Source organism: Xiphophorus maculatus, chromosome 7 (genome assembly GCF_002775205.1).
Source record: "Xiphophorus maculatus strain JP 163 A chromosome 7, X_maculatus-5.0-male, whole genome shotgun sequence".
NCBI classification, from domain to species: domain Eukaryota; kingdom Metazoa; phylum Chordata; class Actinopteri; order Cyprinodontiformes; family Poeciliidae; genus Xiphophorus; species Xiphophorus maculatus.
This window is the reverse complement of record NC_036449.1, coordinates 12,437,640-12,457,369: the sequence shown is the minus strand read 5'-3', so window position 1 is coordinate 12,457,369 and position 19,730 is coordinate 12,437,640. Positions and strand designations below refer to the sequence as shown.

At 37.5% G+C, this 19,730-nt stretch overlaps 2 protein-coding genes across 3 annotated transcripts; one reads left to right on the top strand and one right to left on the bottom strand.

Annotated features, from left to right (window-relative positions):
• Positions 1 to 294: 294 nt before the first annotated feature.
• On the bottom strand, positions 295 to 5,860 carry LOC111609344 (brevican core protein-like). Its single transcript, XM_023337362.1, has 6 exons — positions 5,728 to 5,860; positions 4,423 to 5,448; positions 3,795 to 3,877; positions 3,549 to 3,683; positions 2,521 to 2,623; positions 295 to 1,020 (listed from the first exon to the last, which is right to left on the bottom strand). The coding sequence occupies exons 1-6, from the start codon at positions 5,762 to 5,764 to the stop codon at positions 953 to 955; spliced, it is 1,452 nt and encodes a 483-aa protein (XP_023193130.1). The 5' UTR covers positions 5,765 to 5,860; the 3' UTR covers positions 295 to 952.
• A 3,933-nt stretch (positions 5,861 to 9,793) lies between these two features.
• Positions 9,794 to 18,351, top strand: LOC102221722 (junctional adhesion molecule B-like). 2 transcript variants are annotated; one of them, XM_023336466.1, is made up of 10 exons: positions 9,794 to 9,976; positions 13,256 to 13,321; positions 13,677 to 13,787; positions 13,906 to 14,055; positions 15,122 to 15,303; positions 15,416 to 15,524; positions 15,609 to 15,638; positions 17,454 to 17,472; positions 17,559 to 17,601; positions 17,756 to 18,351. In XM_023336466.1, the coding sequence occupies exons 1-10, from the start codon at positions 9,940 to 9,942 to the stop codon at positions 17,792 to 17,794; spliced, it is 786 nt and encodes a 261-aa protein (XP_023192234.1). In that variant the 5' UTR covers positions 9,794 to 9,939; the 3' UTR covers positions 17,795 to 18,351. The 2 variants fall into 2 exon arrangements, with proteins under 2 accessions (XP_023192234.1, XP_014323891.1); XM_014468405.2 differs by having other exon boundaries at positions 15,609 to 15,716.
• The last annotated feature ends 1,379 nt before the right edge of the window (positions 18,352 to 19,730 follow it).

Genomic DNA, 19,730 nt, shown 5'->3' with positions numbered 1-19,730 from the left:
ACATCAAATACATCATTTATTAAATACACTGCATTTGACTCACAATTAAAATTTGTCGTCTCTATTTCCTAATGAGAAATGTGTAGTTTTAACTAATCAAGGATATTAGAAACATCTGCAGGAGTTAAACCTAACCTAAGCCTTTTTTCAGGAAGGTTTTCTCAATTTGTTGTATTTAAAACAACTAATAGAAAACCCATAAGGTATACTTTATAAATGACGAGATTAACAACTGAAGACTGCAATTAAGTCACCTTCACTCCCCTAAACTGTACTCATAATAACATGGTTATATAAATATGAAATTATGCTTTAATTTATACAAGTTGAGAAAAAAACCTTGTTAATACTTTATTATTGTATCTCATGTTATTCTGACAGCAAATATTAGAGTTTTTTTGAAGCGTATTTAAAGCTTGAACATATAAACGTGTACTTATAAACATGCAATAACAGTGTAATTACATGCTACCTCATGCTGGTATTCACAACAATATAATAACTGTTAAGAAGTTTTTCTTTATCAAAAGGTTTCTTTTTTAAAATCAAATACATCGAGAAATAACTCAAGTATGAGGTTTGAATTTCACCCCAACCAGCTGATTCCATTAAATCAAATCTGATTTGAGCATGTGACATTTTCATGTCACATGCTCCATATTATGATTGGAGCATGTGACATGAAAATATTACAAGTGAGCTTCACCCATTTTCTAAAAACAAACCCGACATCGTTTATAAATGTACAAAACTAATCCTGATTGACAGAAGCCAAAAACCACACGGTTTTGACTGAAATATTGACTTATCTATTTTTCTTTTTAGCCTAATTATTTAGTCCAAAAAGTTTGTTCCTAATTAATAAATACAAACACAAAGCAATGGATAAGACTCTGAATTAAGCATACATTCAGGTAAAAAAAAGTAGCTTGTTGTTCTTCCTCTGAATTTACTAAGCAGGGAAGGAGCAGACGAAAGCCTGAGGTTCCCAACATGTGAAGTCATTAAACTTTCCATTTCCTGAAGAAACAAAAACAGACAAAAATCTAATCATGAGTTAAAAGTTATACATTTAAGCTTTCCTTTACTGCAGCTTTTAATATTTAAATAAAAAAAAACATTTGATAAACTACCATGTACTGTCTTAAAAATATTTTGCCTCCATACAGATTTCTTCTGTTTTTGCTTTTTATTGTCACATTTTAAATATTTCACTCTATCAAGCAAATTTTAATATCAGATAAAGACAACTTGAGTAAATAAGACAATTAATCACCATTTCACTTAATTGAAAAAAACAAATACACAAAACTTGACCATATATGAAAATCTAAACAATTTATTGCTCCTTAAAGCAAATAGCTAGTTTTGTAAACATTAGTGGGTGACATTAGCTGATTAAACTTCATCAAACATGGAGGCTAAAATTCAGTGTTGAATTTTGGAACTTATATCCAATAATGTAAGCTTGCAGAATTGATCAAACACAGTTCACCTTTCTATGTTTAGAGGGCAACCTGAGGGAAAAACTGTTCATCTCGCTGTTTTTAGCTCCACACACGTCTGCTCTGCCTGCTGTCACTCACATCGATATATGAGAATTCAGTAAAAATATGTGTTTGCTTAAAGAAGCAGCATCTTTTGTGACAATAAACCACGGGGGAGTAAACTCCCTTCATTTTCTTTACGCCAAACTCACTGTTTAGCTGCACCGCTTCATATCTACTTAGGTAAAGTTAGAAGTTATCTGGTTTGATTACATAAATTAAACAGTAATTTTAAGCGCCGCTAACATCTTTAAAATATCTGCTGATATGTTTTTAAACTACAGTACGGACTGCATTTCTGTATAGAAATCAAGCTGCTTTTCAGACATGAAGGGAGTCTGTTTTTTTCCACAGCTGCTGTTACGTCACAGCAGGAGATTACATCCTCCCTGTGAATTATGCTGGACACGGAGCGGGTTGTTCAGGGCCCGCTCTATCGACAGGAGGCAGAGCAGGATGCAAATGGGTTATGGAAATATGTCAGTGTGAAGTGTTTTCAATAAACTCCTCATGAGGCTTTACAAGCTGCACCAAACAAGCTGAAAGTATAAGAAACTTTATTACAACAAAGTTTTTCAGCATAATGAGGCACTAATATTAGTTGGAAACAACTTGTAATTAAGTTGTGTTTCAGTTTAACTCTCCACTGAGGCTGAACTTTTTCAAAAGTGAATCATTTGGTTTTAAGCTAAAACTTGCCGCCTTACTTCTCATCGTTTCCCCAGTTTTACAGCTACATAGACACATCGCTCCTTTATCTCAGATGTCCCTATCAAGCAACTTTTTCTTTAAGATTTTAATTTAACCATTAAGTTCAAAATGAATTTCTGTGTTCAGTTTCAATCGATATTTCAACATGTTCCTAAAAACGTTATTTATTTATACATATATTTTTAATAAAAATATTGAAATTTAAAAAGATATTTCCAACCTCAATAAAAATCTCAAATTTGACCAGCAGGTCATCTCTCACCCAGAATTTCCACGCAGTTCTCCACTCCGGATGTGTGATTTGGCTCGCCTGGGAGCCAGTCTTCATAGCTCCAGCGGGATCCGTCCAACCAGACGAAGCGTTTCTGCAATGTAGCAAAATAAACATGAGAACCCGTCATTCCGGTTCATTCACTTGAAGAATGAACCGTTCGAACGATGCAGAGCTGGTCCAAAAATTAAGGCCTCCCGTTAAAGTTAAGCTAAATTATCTGAGGACATGTTGACAATTGTGTGGACAGTTTGAATACAGAACACCTTCCAGGGGTGTCAAACTCCAGTCCTCAAGGGCTGCTGTCCTGCAACTTTTAGATGTGCCTCTGCTGCACCACACCTGAATTAGGTCATTATCAAGGCTCTGGAGAACTGATCTACACAAGGAGGTCATTAAACCATTTCATTCCAGGGTTTTGTACCTGTGGCACATCTAAAAACAGCAGGACAGTGGCCCTTGAGGACTGGAGTTTGACACCTGTGCCTTAGACTGAACAGTAACAAAGTAATAATTTAAACCTAATTGACTAATTTCTGCTGCTTGTGTCTTGTGTTTGTTTAGACCCTGGATTGAACCCAGAACCTTTTTAATGCAAGGCAATATGTAGCAACAACAGTATATCTGACAATTCATTTAATTTTAAATAAATACATTGAAAATATAAAAAGAACCTAAGTGAAATGTTGGAAAAAAATTATGTTTTTAACTTTAAATTTTACGTAATGAATATTTTTTGAAGAGTAATGTTATTGTCAGACATTTTGTCACACAATATTTTACTCAAGAGAAGTTGGAATAATACAGAATGCAATAATAACAATAGAAAAAGCACAAAAATTCAAGCATGGACAATGCAACAGGATGTTTGGTGATAATGTGGTGGCAGACAGGCTTCACTGAAAGTGAGCCTCCAAATAAAACATTGCTCAGGGCCTCATTTAATCTTGTGCAGGTTCTGTAGCTGCTATTATTGTAAGACAAGATATGAAGCTATTTCTTGACTGAGGAATACACACATCTAGTCGTCGTCCTCCAACCCAGGTACGTGTGTATCCTCCGCTCTGCTGTATAAGACTCATCAGCTCTTGGTGGACGTGTTGGGTCGCGATGGAGCCTAAGTGGCCTCCTGAAAATTGTTCTTGGCAAAAGAACTACAAGAAAATAAACAGACAGAGGAATGTTGTGTGAGATCATCTTAATTTTGTAAAGAAATCTTAAAACATAAATAATTTCAACGGGAAGAAATGATGTATTAATAATACCTCTGCGTCTTCGTAATTGAGTGGTTCTTTGAAGAACTGGTAACACTTCCCATCAACAATCATACCAGGACAATAGCGCTCCCCTGTGGCAAAAAAGAAAAATGCAAGATTTTCTTAATTGCAGGATAGTTTCAACATTTAAACGTTACCTATGGCCTGTCTTAAAATCTAAGATCGTCTACCATTCGAAAATATAAGCTTGTGCACCTTTCTTTTAAAAAATATGTGCTTCTATACAGTTTTTAATTGTTCTTGTAAAGATGGTATTCTATTCTATTCTATTCTATTCTATTCTATTCTATTCTATTCTATTCTATTCTATATGAAACTGCAAACGTAATTATCCTGGCTTGCCTGATACCCTAACTACAGTACACAGAGGAGGAAACAGTTTATTCTTAGAATAATCATCAAATATTGAATACATAATTTTTGTATGTATTTGTGAAGCTATTACATTTTATATTTAAACAAAAATGAACAAAAAATAAATTCCTTTGTGCAACTTCATCTATAAAAACAGAATTAAGCTCTTAAACAATTACAGTAGATGAAATTTTAAATAAAATTCAACAGTTCCAGTGTGCTGTTTAAGGCTTTAAATGAATAATGTTTTATCTCCACTCACCTTGCCTTTGTGTATCATCTTCCATCATCATTGGAAGACCTTCATCTTCCATTCCTTGCTCCTCTGAGAATTGCTCTGGTGCTCCATCCCTTGCATACATCTCCATTCCTGCCTCTTCCTCTGGGAAATAGTTTTCTGACAGAGGCATCGCCTGCTGCGGCGCTGGGTCCAGTGGTTCCTCAACCAGAACCGCAGCATCTGGTGTGTCTTCTGGATTTTTCTCTCCTGTTAACTCCGGCTCCAGCTCCAAGGTTTCTTGCTCATCTGGAACATTATTTTCATATTTCTGCTTCAAATCTTCCTCTCCGTCTACCTTGTCCTCCTCTTCTACCTCCTCCTCCTCTGGAAAGAGTTCAGCAGCAGCAGGATCTTGTTCTTGAAAAGCCTCTCTGTAAGCCATTTCTTCTTCTGACATCTCGCTCACTTCCTCTGCAGGCATGTCGGCACCGTCCAGCGGTTCTAACTCCATCACAGCCAGGGGTTTCCCCACCATGTCTATATGCCTCTCTTCAACTTCCATCTCTGGACCTATTCCTCTATCGAGCTCCGCTTGTGCCTGAAATGTCTCTGGAGATTCGTTTAACTCGGGTGTCTCTTCTGGTTCTAGCTCCATGTGAACTCCAGTGTCTACCCTAGGAGCTGATTTCACCTTAAAACCAGGGTCTATTTCTTCTTCTTCTTCCTCCAGTTCATATCGAGGTTGTCCTTCAACTTCAACTTCAGACTCCGCCTGAAAGTCGAGACCCTCTACAGGCCCTGCCTCTCCCTCTGGTGCTGGTTCTTGTTCTGGTTCCAACTCTTCCTCCACCTGAACCTCATCTGGTTTGGTCTCAGGTTGAGCCTCTTTCTCTTTCTGTTCTGCTGGAGCCGTTTTCTCCTGCTGCTCTTTGGGGTCAGGTAAAACCTGCGGTGCAGGATGCTCCACCACCACATGACCCTGGACGGGCACCCGGTCCCCGGCCACTGGTGGCTGGTTTCCCTCTTTTAGAACTGGATCTTTTGAAACTGTTGGCATCCCCAGAGCCACTGTAAATAAAAATTGTGAAAATATTGGAATAAAAAAAAAAGCAGAGGTTATTAACAGAATAAATGGTCAGCAGTAAAGCGTCTGTACCTTTCATTATTAAATACCTAAACTTACACTGTTAGTAAGTTTCTGGCAGAAGACTTTACTGCAAAACAGCTCAAAACTACGCTGAATGGAAAAGTGTAGTAAGAAAGACTCGTAAGCTCCCAGTAAACAGCACAGACAGACAGGAGAGGATTTAATCTGTTCCACTACTAGGAAAATTAAAACTCTCGTACCTGTAACGCTCACGAAGAGCAGCACCAGCGTCTTCATCTTGATTTCTAAAATTTGCCTCAGTATTCCAGATTGAGACTGTTTCAAATGTTGCCTCTCTGCTCTCTGACTTGAACAATAACTTTATTCTGTTCTCCTAATCTTTTTAAACAGCCCTTATCCTGCCTCCTTTTTTATTCCTTCACGTAAATCATAAACCTTATAACCCTGACCTGATTTTGTCAGAGAGCCACATATTTTTTTCATTTTTTGCTTCCTCTTGGCATTGGTTCAGGCACAATTATTAGGGAAGAAAGTTTACACTCTCTATATAAAGACAAAAACTCCTGCATGCACAAACTGATTGATAACACAAACTCAGAGTATTTGGAGTTTTTAAACTTTAGCATTAAAATGTTGTTTTTAAAGACTACAGAAAAAAAAGGCTGTTTTAAGTGAGTCTTGTACCAGAATTGGAAAGATTTGGACATAAAATTGAGAATACTCTTTAGAAATTTGTATGAAAATAGTGATTTTTGAAAAAGACAACTACGGTAATTTTGATCTTAACTTCCCAGGAAGCAAATCTATTTACTGGCACTCTGAAACTGGACTCTGATCTTCAAATGAAAAATAATAATTAACTACCTGTCTCGTGGCCTGACTATCTTTTTTCCTTGTGTCTTTGACGCCATAAATCCCATAGAGATAACCGGCCAGGAGTATGAGAACACTGCTGTGTTAAAAGTTTCAAATATTGAACTATAAGTTTTTAGTTTCTCATGGGCATAAATAGGATGCAACTTAGGTTAATGTCTACATTGAAGATGGATGAGAACCCAAATGAATCTTGTCGTGCTCAGTGAGGCACATAGCAAGGTGTTTTGAGGTCACCAAACATCAGTAATTACCATAAATAACAACAAACATTCCAGGTAGATCTGGTATAAAATAAAGGATGAGTACGCTGAATTATCAATGTTAAGTACAGTGGAGGATGTGTGATAATGTGGGCTTGTTTCACTTCTGAAGGTCCTGGAAACGTTATTAGACTGTACAGAAATTTAAATAAAAGTCTACTTGGCCCAGTAAACTTAGTCCAAAAAGTTCTGACACAACTTAATACTTTCCCTTTTAAAGGCTTACATTTGAACATCTTTACCAAAAGTAACTCTTGTGTTTAGCACCATATGCAGGTGTGTGATAAAGAATAAAAAATCCTACAAATATGTTTGCTTACAAATTCTTTGTAAGGAAACATGTTACTATTACATCCAATTTATTTTCATTTATGCAAGATTACTTTGGCAAAAACCATCAAAATTTGTAAAACTGCTAAAGTATGTAGCAAATTCACAAAAACATACATTTATCTTTAGAGATAAAGGCATGTTAAAGCTTTGAAATTGAGGCAATGCTTTGTTTTTAAGACAGAGTTTAAAGTTCTGGACTCCTGAGCGTTTAGTTTCAGCCACGTTTAATGAAGGCAGCTGTCAAACCGATGACTGAAGTTGCACTGCTGGTTTGAACTCAACTCTTAGACATTTCATAAATATGAGGAGCTTTACCTCAGACAGTTTATTTATGCCAAACATGTCAACTGAACGGTGAACAGGGAGCAGTGTGGCACACATGTGTCTGTGTCAGTGTGTCACTATGTGTTACATGACATCAGTGCGTCTTGCTCAGAGCCGAACAACTGGGACTGCTGATTGTGAACAGGTGCTACAGCTGAGATTTTAGCTGACAGCGCTTCACTGTCCCTCTCTTGTGTGCGCCTTCGCACACGTGTCGGCGTGTGGGGCTTATCCGTGTGTCTTTGAGTGTGCATATGGCCACAAGTGTAAGCATGTGTGCACATTAGCTACAGCGAGCGACAATGTGCTGTTGTGTGACTGCTGCTGGTCAGAAACCTTATAGCCAAGGACGCAGAAGCTCAACGGCAGCTGTCTCATCTCCGCACCTCATCCGACACTCGACACATGGAGACCTTCTGTGACATCCTACTCGCTTAGTTGGAGGGCTGCTTTCTGTATGCTTTAGGATAATCAAAATAAAATCTGATAACGTTTGTTATTTCTCAAAACGGGGCAGAATGTCTCGCACAAACTCCCCAGCAACATGTCCACAGGAGCGTGTCGGTATCAAGTGCAGGGCCTGGTTAACAAGTTGGACAATAAAGATGCAAGTGAAAGTAAACTGCCAGAGCATGTCCTGCTGCTGGAACATGGAGAGTGGAGTAATGTGGATTTCAGAGTGAGGATTGGAGATGGTTTCAGCTGAAGTTGTTGTCTTGAGGCGGTACATGTTGTCAAAGTTAATAAGACTAACTTTAAAAGTAACAGAAACCTAATCAACCTCAAAGAGTCACTTTGGCTCATACTTATAGTGACCTGCTTTGTGATTTTTTTTTTCAGGCTATTCTCAATATATTACAGTAGATCCATGTTATTAGACAGAAAACCCCACATACCTATATAGACTTAGATGAACTGTTAGCTTAATATTGTCAATATAAAAAACAAACAGACAAAAAAAAAACATTTTCACCATGTTTTCTTTATGTTTAATAGGTAGATACTAAACTCACAAATCTGAAGAAAGACAAAATTCCTCAAGACTTCATCTGCCATTTTTCTAAAACTTTCTACAAACACCCTCACCAAGCCAAGATTATATACCATAACAACGTACTGACATGCTGACCGGTTTTCTGCTGTCAGAGGGAACTTGCTTGGACAGTCGGGTCCAGCTGTAGGTGCAAAGATACAGATCATGCAATTACAAAAAACTGTGACATGAAGAGAAATAAATAAATCCACCGGTCTGAGCAGTCAGTGTCATGTAATGTTGGTCATTTTTTTCCTTACACAATGCTTCTGTAACATTGTGTGAATGCTACAGAAGTGTTTAACTGGATCAAACAGAATCACACCATATGATGGATGTGTTGGATGTTTTGACACGAAATTTGTGCTTTTGTAAGAAAAGTAATTGTTATTTTTTTTATATATCTTTCCAGATTTGGGATGCTACTGGAGTGATTGCCTTTTGTGTAGGGTTGAGCCATGGCAGCGGGAGGAAGGTGGGTTATAACGGCATTGTATATGTTCACATTTGTTTTTGTTGTTGTTCTCTTATATTTTTGATGTTTAAAACTCATTAGTAAAGATATCTGATAAAAATGAATATTTTTCTTAGGTGCTGTGATATTTTGTGAAGTGTTATGAAAAACCAAGGCCAGTTTTCAAAAGCAATTTGCAAAATAATAATAATAAAAAAAAAACTGTAAATTTTTTTAGACACTCATTTGCAGCCAGGAACAAATCAAGCTAAATGTTTCAGCTTTAAACAAATATTTCAAAAATGCTGAGCATTGATGTTCCAGTCATGTGCGTTTACATTGATCAGGTGTTTGATTTTAGCATGTTAAAGGGGAATAAAGGTTTTTTCTGTCAAGTCCTTTGTCAGAAACTGAATTTATAAAAATGAGATTTTGCAGAATTTTTTTTCTCCTCTTCTTTTTTTTATGCATTACATCATGTGGAGTGATGCTTAAACTAATGCATCACTGGATATAAAATATCCATTTATCCAAACATGTTTGAAAAACACATTGGCCAACAAAGGACATCCTTATTTTTGACTATATTAAATATTTTTAATATTATACATGTTCGACTTTGGCAGTATTCTATATGGTTATGTCTGCAGGTTAAAAGCCGCCCCTGTCCTTTGCATTGTTCATCATTAGATAAATGGCCTTCAAATTTACACTGTATGGTTATATTAAATATATTATAGATTTCTTCAATATAAATTTAGTTTTTCTCATATTTTTGTAAAGGCTAATGCAGAATTTTTAATAACAGAAAACTCTTGAACAAAAATCTGATACGTCATTGTATTCAGTGGCCTAATGGTTGGCACAGATCAAAACACAAACTCTTGTCCTGCTCATATTTCCTATGTGTGTGTGTATGCGTGTGTAGGCGGGGGTGTGCGGGCGTGGGGTGTGTGGGTGTGTGTGTGTGTGTACAGCGTAAACCCCTGTCTCCCTCCCTCGCACCCTGTCAGTTGTCCAGCACACATGAACGCCCACAGCCCCTGCTGCAGATGAAACTTGAAGAAGAGGCTGCAGAGGGTTAGCAGTTAACCTTTATCTCATCCAGACTCAAGCAAATCCCCTCCGAGCTAAACTCCAGAACCAGGACGGACCATAAAACACCACAAAGATGCTGCCGCTGCTGCTGCTCATCATCGCTTTACACAGTAAGTGACTCTGGTTAGAAAAACTGGCGGACAGTTCTCACATTTTGTAACTAATGAGAGTAATTTAAGGTTATCCTGTCTGCACAGGATTTGAAAAGTTTAATATTGGATATTCATATATTGTTGTTGTTTTATATTTATTGTTTTGAGATTTTGGGGTAAATGTAATTTAATCAAGTAAAACAGACGAACGATAAATTTTATAAAATGAAGCTATTGCAGCAATTTCAACTGTGCAAACACTTCCTACATTTCTATGTTTATTCTCACTTTCTTGACCACCACCTGATAAAATAAATATTTTAATTAAACTATGCCCAGACAAAGAATTTAAGCTGATAGACACTGCATTCCATTTGTTCCTGGGCTTCTTTCCACCCATTTACAGTGCATGTGATTGAGCTTTTGCAGACCCGTCATGCAGAGGGAGGAGGGCGTTTCGTGTTCAGGGGCCGAGATTGTGAAGGGAGTGGCTGAGCTTCATGTTTACACTGAGCGGGCTCTGATGGCTGTTTGAACCCGAGATCCACAGGCTGATGAAACGGATCACACAGAGCTGCAGAGGAGTTTCAGGTCCTGTTGCTTCAGTTGTAAAAGATGGCCTTCGTGTGACCCTCTAGCTAATTGGTCTGGGATGAGAATAACTTCTTACTATCTGTTAAAAACATGCATTTGATGTTGCTGTAGGAATTTTAAACAAGCCTTATGCCAGTAATTGAAGCTTTGGTGTTTTCATCTTCCTCATATTTACTTGTGCGGAGCTGATGTTTTTACAAAGATTAGAAGATTGATGCATTTTTCTCTCAGTCTGAGTTATAACACATTTGCTTTGGCTATTTTCACATTTTTAAAAACAGAGCAAAACAACAACAACAAAAAAAAAAAACAAATACCCAATCGAAAATGTTCCAAGTTTGGTTTCCTTTTCCTGAGAGCACAACATTTAAAAATTAATTTGTTAGCTAGCATGGTTGGCAAACGTCTAGTAAAAAAAACCCAGAAGTTAAGGGTGAAGGTAAAACTTACAGCAACGGAGGTCAGGCTTCAATCAGATCCTTACAAATGTACATGCCTCTGTGTGTGGTGTGTCAGCTGAGGTGGGTAAGGTTACAGTTTTACAGGCTGTCTTTGTGTGCAAGAAGAGCACATGCATGTGGTGCCAACACTCACACACACACACACACACACACACACACACACACACACACACACACACACACACACACACACACACACACACACACACACACACACACACACACACACACACACGCCAACACACTGACTAAATGCCATCTTCGAACATTTGATGACACATGCATCTGTAGCAGAAATCTAAACTACATGCAATTCTTTGAAAAACTGTCTGTCTGGTTTTGTGTCATATCGAATCTTTTTCATGTTTTTATATTGAAACCGCAAACTGGTGTATTTTATTGGGATTTTATAGAATAGACCAGCTCAAAGTAGTACATAATCGTGAAGCTGAAGGAAGAGGGAATAAAAAAAACAAAAAAACCCTGAAAAGTGTGGCATGCCTTAATTTTTACCTCCTTTAATCGGACACACCTAAAACAATCCAGTGGCAACTCTTGGTGACTCTGGTGGAGATGCAGAGATCCACAGCTCAGGTGGGATAATCTTTTGACAGCTAACAGACAATTAGCAATGCACTTCAGAAACTGAAGAGTGTTCAGAAGAAATCTGTTGTTGAAAGAAAATCATAGCAACTCATAATTTCTGTTTACTACGAGCCATGTAGTAGTGGAAGAAGGTAAATGGGTAAAGAAATGAACTTTAAGGCCTGGATGCAAACGAGTCTGTTTGATTACCCAGAACACATCATCCCCTTGGGGAAGGATGGTGGTGGAGGAATTATGATGTGGGGATGCTTTTGTTTCCCAGCGGCAGGGAAGCTGGACAGACTTAATAGGATGGTGGATGGAGGTAAATACAGGAAGAAAATATTTTAGAGGCTCCAAATGTCTTAGAACTGGGGTTCAAGTTCACCTTCCAGCAGAAAAATGACCCTAAACATTCAACCTGGGCTATAATTAAATATTTAAGCTCAAAGAATATTTAGGTTTCAGATTGGTGTCCAGACCAAAACCAAATTAAAAAGACTTTAGTTCATATCCAGTCTGACTGAAGCTGTATTATTTTAGATAGAAACTGGACACATGGCTATTTTAACACTGCATGTATTTCACACTGATTGTTGGGTCACAGCCATGTTTTCAATATTGCACATTTATTAAGGGTGTTTGGCGACAGTGGGAGTGTGTGTTTGGGTTTGAGCGCTGGTTGAAGAGACAGATCAGTGGAGAAGGTTATCAGGAGTTTGTCAGGAGATGATTCATCAGCAACATTCCTGAACAGCACCGCTCCTGGCACCACCAGAACCTAACCACATACTCTGTATGTTTCTGTTTTTGTCTGTTCATCTGTTCACAATCGTCCTATAGTCTGAATCCTACAACTTAGAAATAACATTTGGCTTAAATTTTAAGTTTCTGGTTACAGTTCAGCTCAGTTTATGTTTAGAACGTTTGGAAACAGAGAAGGCGTCACTTTAAATGTGCTTTCATGTCGCTGGTACAAAGATTTTGCTTTGAATTAATCAAAACTCTATACACGTCTTAGTATGTTTTTGCACTTTAAAGTGTTTTGTTCATGTCTTGGAATTTTCTATTTTGTTTGTTTATTTCTAGACTGTTTTTGGAGATCTGGACATTTCTATCAAGGGAACGTTTTCTTTACAAAACCGGAAATAATATATACATATTCAAGTCTATATGTAGCAAATATAGCATTGCAAGTATACTTTAGTCTTAGCCATGGATTATTTAAGGAGGAGTGAAGTCTTGAAAGTAGTCCTCCTGAAAGAATTATAAAACTTTGTAGAAAAGGTCAATTTGGTCAAGTAAAATATGTTGGATGGGTTTTGATTTTCTTTCTTTTTCTTATCTTGCTGTCTATTTTTTTTGTGTACAAAACAGTAATTTGTGCATGTAATATAATACAGTGACACTAGGCTTTGATGTTAACAACCATACAGATTCTTCACTTTATCACAAGATTAATCAACATATATCCCCAGCATTAAATTGCACAAGTTGCTAAGATCCGTCTCTTATTTCTCTTTGAATGAAAACTTAAAGAATATAGATTCACTGAAAAATTGATAAATGTCCATTTTTACTTGTGAAGGTGGTATTTTTTTTAAAAACATCTAAAAATCAGTGTTAAATGAATAAGCATGTTATTCTTCTGTTCTAGGTCACATGTGTCTGTCAGTGACAGTAAGCACCAGTAAGCCCAAAGTGGAGATCCATGAGCACACAGGTAGGACATTACACAACCTCTGCTCATGTTGTTTATGTATATTGTTGTTTTTAAGATGCTTAACAACCTTACAGCTAGAAAACTACATTTTAATTGCCACATAGTCTCTCCTTAAAGTTATTAGGTATGAATAGAAATTGTTTCCGAGGTATTAAATTTATGCATCCAAATATATTTCAAACAAAATAAAATTCTGGGAAATAACAGATACCAGAAAATAGACATAGACAACCTTACATCGGGCTCAAACCTCAAAAACTGACCAATGTGAATATTTTTGCTAAAAACACAACAGATCTGTCATTCATTTGGTGCAAAGTAAATTCTTCACTTATTTCTCTTTCTGCCCTTTAAGACGCCGTGTTGTCCTGTGAGTTCAAGACAGAAAAAGATCAGAACCCTCGAGTTGAGTGGAAAAAGAAAGGAAAAGGAGTGACTTTTGTTTATTTTGACAAGAAATTTGCAAGTGAGACACACACCTTAAAAGCTCATATTTATTTATCCAGCCAACTTTTATGCATGTTGTCACAGATTTGCCTCCTGTTTTCCACCCCAAGACTAAATTTCTCTGCTTTCCATCTCAGAGTCCTACGCAGGACGGGCTAAGATTGAGGGAGCGACGCTGACGATACACTCAGTCACCCAGAAAGACTCGGGGGAATATCGCTGTGAGGTAACCGCCAGTGAAGACCACGTTAACCTCGGAGAGGCCACTGTGACCCTCAATGTGCTCGGTATGTTCAAATTGAACACTGACAAACACGTTCTTAGTTATAATTTGCTGTTTGCCACCGTAACGCTGCAGCTTGTTTATTAAAACCTAATGAAATGAGAGCCTTCATAGGTTTATAACATAAAAGTATTACAATATTAGACTATTTTATGCTGCTTTTTGATAATGTGGTAAAGTATTTTCCATTAAATTCATAAACTAAGTGCCCAGTTGTCCACTGTTCATCAAAATGTGTCATTCCAATTTTTTTATAAAATAAAGGTTGTAAAACTTTCCTGACCGATAAATAGTAAAGCACTATGCACATATTTAGGAATCACAAATTAAGAATGACATTTTATGAAATATTTTAGCTGTATTCTAAAATTGTGCACAGATTTGAGTAACTTACTAAAATATTTTAAAAACAATTCCCTGATGTACAGAAGTATATCTTTAGAAGAATTAAACATCTCAACATTTTAAAATGAAAAACAATTAAAAATACCACACTATGCTTTACCTACCATCATTTCTACTTGTGAAAAGAGCTGAAACTTCCAAAAGTAGATTATTATAAAGCATGTATTTTCCTTTGACGTTAGATTTAAGTTTTCTGCCAAACTAACATGTTGTTTAATTCTTTCCTTCTGGATCTGTGTAAATAATTAAAAGCATCTGGGCATTTTGCCAATATAAAAAAGAGCGATACTGTGATCTAGTCACATGGATATCTTGACACATGGATACCTGGAGAAAAGAAGACCAGGAAAATGATTGATTTAGTTCCACTTTTATCAGGATACACACCGTCCTTGTGACTCATTCTTTGCCATAAAAAACTATATGCTGTATAAATCAGAGGTAGTTTGTACATTCAACCAACAACAAAAACATCCTGCATTATGAAGGTTTTCCTGTTGGCTCACATACTTAGCATTGGGATTAAACTCTAATACCCAAAGGGCCATGCACAGTGTACGGCCTTATTCATTTTCTGTTTTAAAAACATTTTTGTTGCTCAAAAAGTGCAAAAACTGATCAAGCATGTTCCCAAGTGGTGTGGACTGTTTCCTTTTCTTCCTCAGTGCCTCCTCACGTCCCATCATGCGAGGTGCCGAGCTCGGTGTTTGTCGGCACCGGCCTCGATCTGTTCTGTAAGGACAAGCTCAGCGTGCCTCCGGCCACCTACCGCTGGTACAAAGACAACAAAGCTCTGACAGCCACGGGAGACGCTCCGTACAGCATCGACACAAACAAGGGAACATTGGTGAGCGCATCCAAACATAGTGTCCCTTTGTGCAGTGTACAGAGTCACAGTTGCTGATCTTTGCTGATCTTTCCTTTTGTCTTCTGACTTTATCTCTGACGGCTTGGAGCAGAAGTTCAAGAGCGTGTCCAAAGAAGACACAGGGATGTATCGCTGTGAGTCCTCCAACAGTGTGGGGGCGCCAAAGAGTTGTGTAGCCAAGCAGCTCACAGTTGTTGAATGTAAGTGTCTTTGTAGAAAACAAAAACTAATCATCTGGCATATGTTAATAATAAACGACTAACCATGTATCATTGCCCCTGCAGATCCGTGGAATATGACAATGTTGATAGCAGGTGCGTCAGGATTTGTGACGCTGATCCTTTTCTGCTGTATCTGCATCTGTATCTGCCACCGTAGAGGCTGCTGCAAGAGTGAGTGCTGACATGTTACTGCAAGCCTGTGAGGGAGGGCAGTCCAGATTAAACAGAGTTTACATACTAAGCTCTACAGACATGAGAACATGCAGATGACTAGGCACACATCTAGATATGTGTGCTCATAGTGGACAGTGCAGATCAGAGATCAAATACCAACCATGAACTCAAAGGAATTGCCTGTAGACTTCTGAGACAAGATTGTCCTGAGTAACAAATCTGGGAAATGATCCAGAAACATTTCTGGAGCTTTGAAGCTTCCATTGAGCTGAGTGACCTCCATCCTAGAGCCGGCCGGCCGTCTAAACTGAACAATGTGGGGAGAAGAGCTTTAGTCAGGGAGCTGACCAAGAACCCAATGGCGACTGTCAAAGCTCCAGCGTTCTGTGGAGAGAGGAGAACCTTCCAGAAGGACAACCATCTCTGCAACAACCCACCATTCAGGCCTGTATGGTAGAGCAGCCAGACAAACGCCAGTCCTTAGTCAAAGGTGCATAGCAGGAAGTTTGGAGTTTAACAAAAAGCACCTGGAGGACTCTGAGAAACAAAACTCTCTGATCTGATGAGACAAAGAATAAACTCTTTGCTGTAAATATCAGGCATCATGTTTGGAAGAAACCAGATATGACTCATCACCAGACCAACCAGAACCACTCTGTGAATGTCCAAGCCAGAGTCCAGACTTGAATCTGATAGAAATGGCTGAAATATGTCTCCTTTCCTACCTGATGAAGCTTGAGAAGGACTGCAAAAAATGGGCCAATCTAATGCTCATGACATCCTGCGCAAAAGGACTAGAGGCTGTAAAAGATCTGCTAAAGCAAAATATTGAGCAAAAAGACTGAATATTTATGCAAATGTGATTTCTGTTTTTAATGTCGTGAAGGTGTATTTGTGTATAGACTTTTGAGGAAAGAGACTAAATTAATACAATTTGGAATAAGGCTGAAAAATAAGTAAGAAAAAAGTGAAGTGCTGTGAATACCTTCTGGATGCACTATACAACCGAAACATAAAATCTGACAGTTTTTCCAATCAATCAGTGAGGTTTTAAAACCATTTTCATGTTTTCTGATTGACACTTCTTAATTTCTCAACATCTTCTTGGAGCAACACAAGCTTACAACGCTACTGAGATTAAAAATGATGTTTAATTACACCTCCGGGACACGATTAGTGCTGAGCATTACACACTTGTGTAATGTGCCGGTCATTATATTAACGCAACAGATTTCTTGTCTTTTTTTCCCCCCAACCCAGAAAGCATTAGTTAATTCCTTTGACTTGACAGAAACTAGGGAAATGTTTACAATCTAAAACAGAAAGGAAAAAGAAGCAGTTCTTGTTTGCCAATACAAAGGATGAAGTAAAGGTTTCAGCTTTAGATTCTTGGATCACCTAATCATCTTCTAAATATTTGATTAATTAATTGTTTATTGAGTTTTTATGAGTCTCACCTTTGTTTTTCTTATTATTTTCAGTGTGCAGTTATTGTCAGTTGTAATTCTCTGGGTGTAATCCACAGGAAAACACAGAAGGGCGGATTTAGTATTTATTGGATATAAAATTTTGTGACATAATGTTAAATATTCATCATTTTAATGAGATACTTTTCTCAAGAAATCAGATTGGAACAAACCTTTAGACTCCACAGTAAATAAATAAAGAATATTTAAGGTGCTGATCAAAACTACATGTACTAATTTCCTGGTCATTTTTTCTTTTTTCACACAGAAAGCAGGAAGACAAAAAGGTGAGTGTCTCTGTTTGGTCTAACTCACTTTAAGCTATATTACCTTCTTCTGAGCTCGTTCTGAAATGTCCCCCTTTGTCCTTCAGCTCTAAGTCCTACAACCCTCCACCGCCTCCTCCCACCCGCAACGTAAGTGATCAAAACAGCTGTAATCATGCCAGGGCTTTTTTTGCTCGCATTGCTTCAGGTTTTCCACTAAATGCAGTCGATAAGTTGCTGATAGCAGCAGTGTTGGGCTAATTAAAGGAAATGACTCATTGTATTTTCTCTCCACTCCCTACAGCTCAAGCACTACAAACAAACTCAGTCCTTCATGATCTGAGGGGACGACAACGATTTTGTCAAATAACCAAAGTGAACAGCAGGAACACTCGGAGGCTCTGCTGCAGGCGGAGAAATCTTCAGCTTTCAGGCGAAGCAGATGTTTCCTTCCTGCGTTGTGGATTCTATCCAGTGGAAGTCCCGATGATACAAAGCCAAGTGTACAGCTTCATTACTTTTTCATATCCTGTATGATATTTGTCATGTAATGTTTTCCACTTCTTGTTTTGAGAGCAGATGTTAAGCTCTTTAAGCCACTCATAAGTCAGTGTATATCTTATTTTTGGTAAAACTTTATATATATATTTGGTTATAAATGCTTCATGTTGGTTTTGGTTGACTTAGATATGAAATATTTAATGTTTCTAGTCTTTTTTTCTAGCATTTAATTGAGCTGTTTGATGAGCTGATGCTGTTTTCCTTGTAAACATTTTTTAAAATAATTGAACAGGTGTCTGCACACACTGAACAGTGTTTTAGAAGTTTAAAAATCTTTCTTACTTATATTTTTGAGAAATCTTAGCTTATACTCAATAAAGACTGCTGGGTAAATATGCATATTGGGTTTAATGGTGCTCAGTAAGGCTGGATTAGATAAAGTGTAATGCATACGACATCATGCTCCGCATCGGCACCTTGCATCAGTTAGTGCTACAAACAAATCTGATTCAGATTTATTTGTATCCCAAATGGGCAATTGATGTTACAGCAAGTATAAAAACTAGAAGACAAAGTATCAAAGATTAAAAAGTAAAAAACAACAAAACATGCCAAAAGGACATGAAATACAAATGAATACATAGTGGGAAGAGTACAGCAATGTATTTCATTATTGACCGACAGTTGCTACAAACACTAAAGCTGGTGCAATTTGTCCTGCATTAAAAAGAAAAATTGCTGTAGGAACAAAAGAGAGCTTGTACCTGTTACTTTTTATACTGAGCCTGATGCCAAAAGGCAGAAACTGGAACTCAGCATGTAAAGGATGAGACGTATCTGCATAATGTCTTTTGTTTCCTAATGATTTGTTTTTTACATAGTTCTGCAAGTGAGAATTGTTCAACCCCTCAGATCTTATTGCTAGTATGTATTATTCTGCTAAGGGCATTTCTTGGTCTAATACTGAGATTCCCAAATTAACAGAGGAGGGAAAAAGTCAACACAGATTCAATATATGATCTATAAAATAGGATCATCAATGACTTATCAACTTGAAACTTTGCGAGCCTCCTTAGACAAAATAATCTTTGCTGGCCCTTTTTTGTAGGTTTTCTGAAGGGCAGGTACATTTTAACTTATTAACCAAAATAGACCCAAGATATTTGTAGTTCTCTACTGTTTTCACTGTCTGACCTTTAATTACTGTACAAATACTGATGTTTTTCCCCCATTTAAACCAAAGATGAAACTCACTTGGTTGGTGGAGGTGCAGAAATCGCTCACATATGTAGGGAAGCTAAACAGATGTGAGAAAGTCAGAGGAACATTCTAGATGTTATACTAAAGGCACTGAGTACTAATAACACATTACAATCACGCTTTCCTTTACACTAGTTTTTTTTTTCAAATATGCTGTGATCTGGTGACGCTCAAATAATCTTGGAAAGCCTGAATAATGCAGGGCTGTGTGAAACTGCAGCCTAACTCACACATATTTTTGCCATATTGTGCCTCTTCTCCATTTTATATGAATAAATGTGAGATAAACTCTGCTTGTGTGCAACAGCGTTCCCTATATTCAGCAGCATTTTAAGTCCTGATCACACCGTAGTTATTCTCTTTATTATGTGATAAACTGGGCCAATCAGATCATGCTTTTGGTTTAGAAGTGCTAATGATCAAACACCTACTCATTTCAGTCTGCTGCATCTATTTCTGTGGTTAATAAAGACTGAAAACTCTGAAAAGTAGACAGAGTGTCTGCCACACAGACAAGG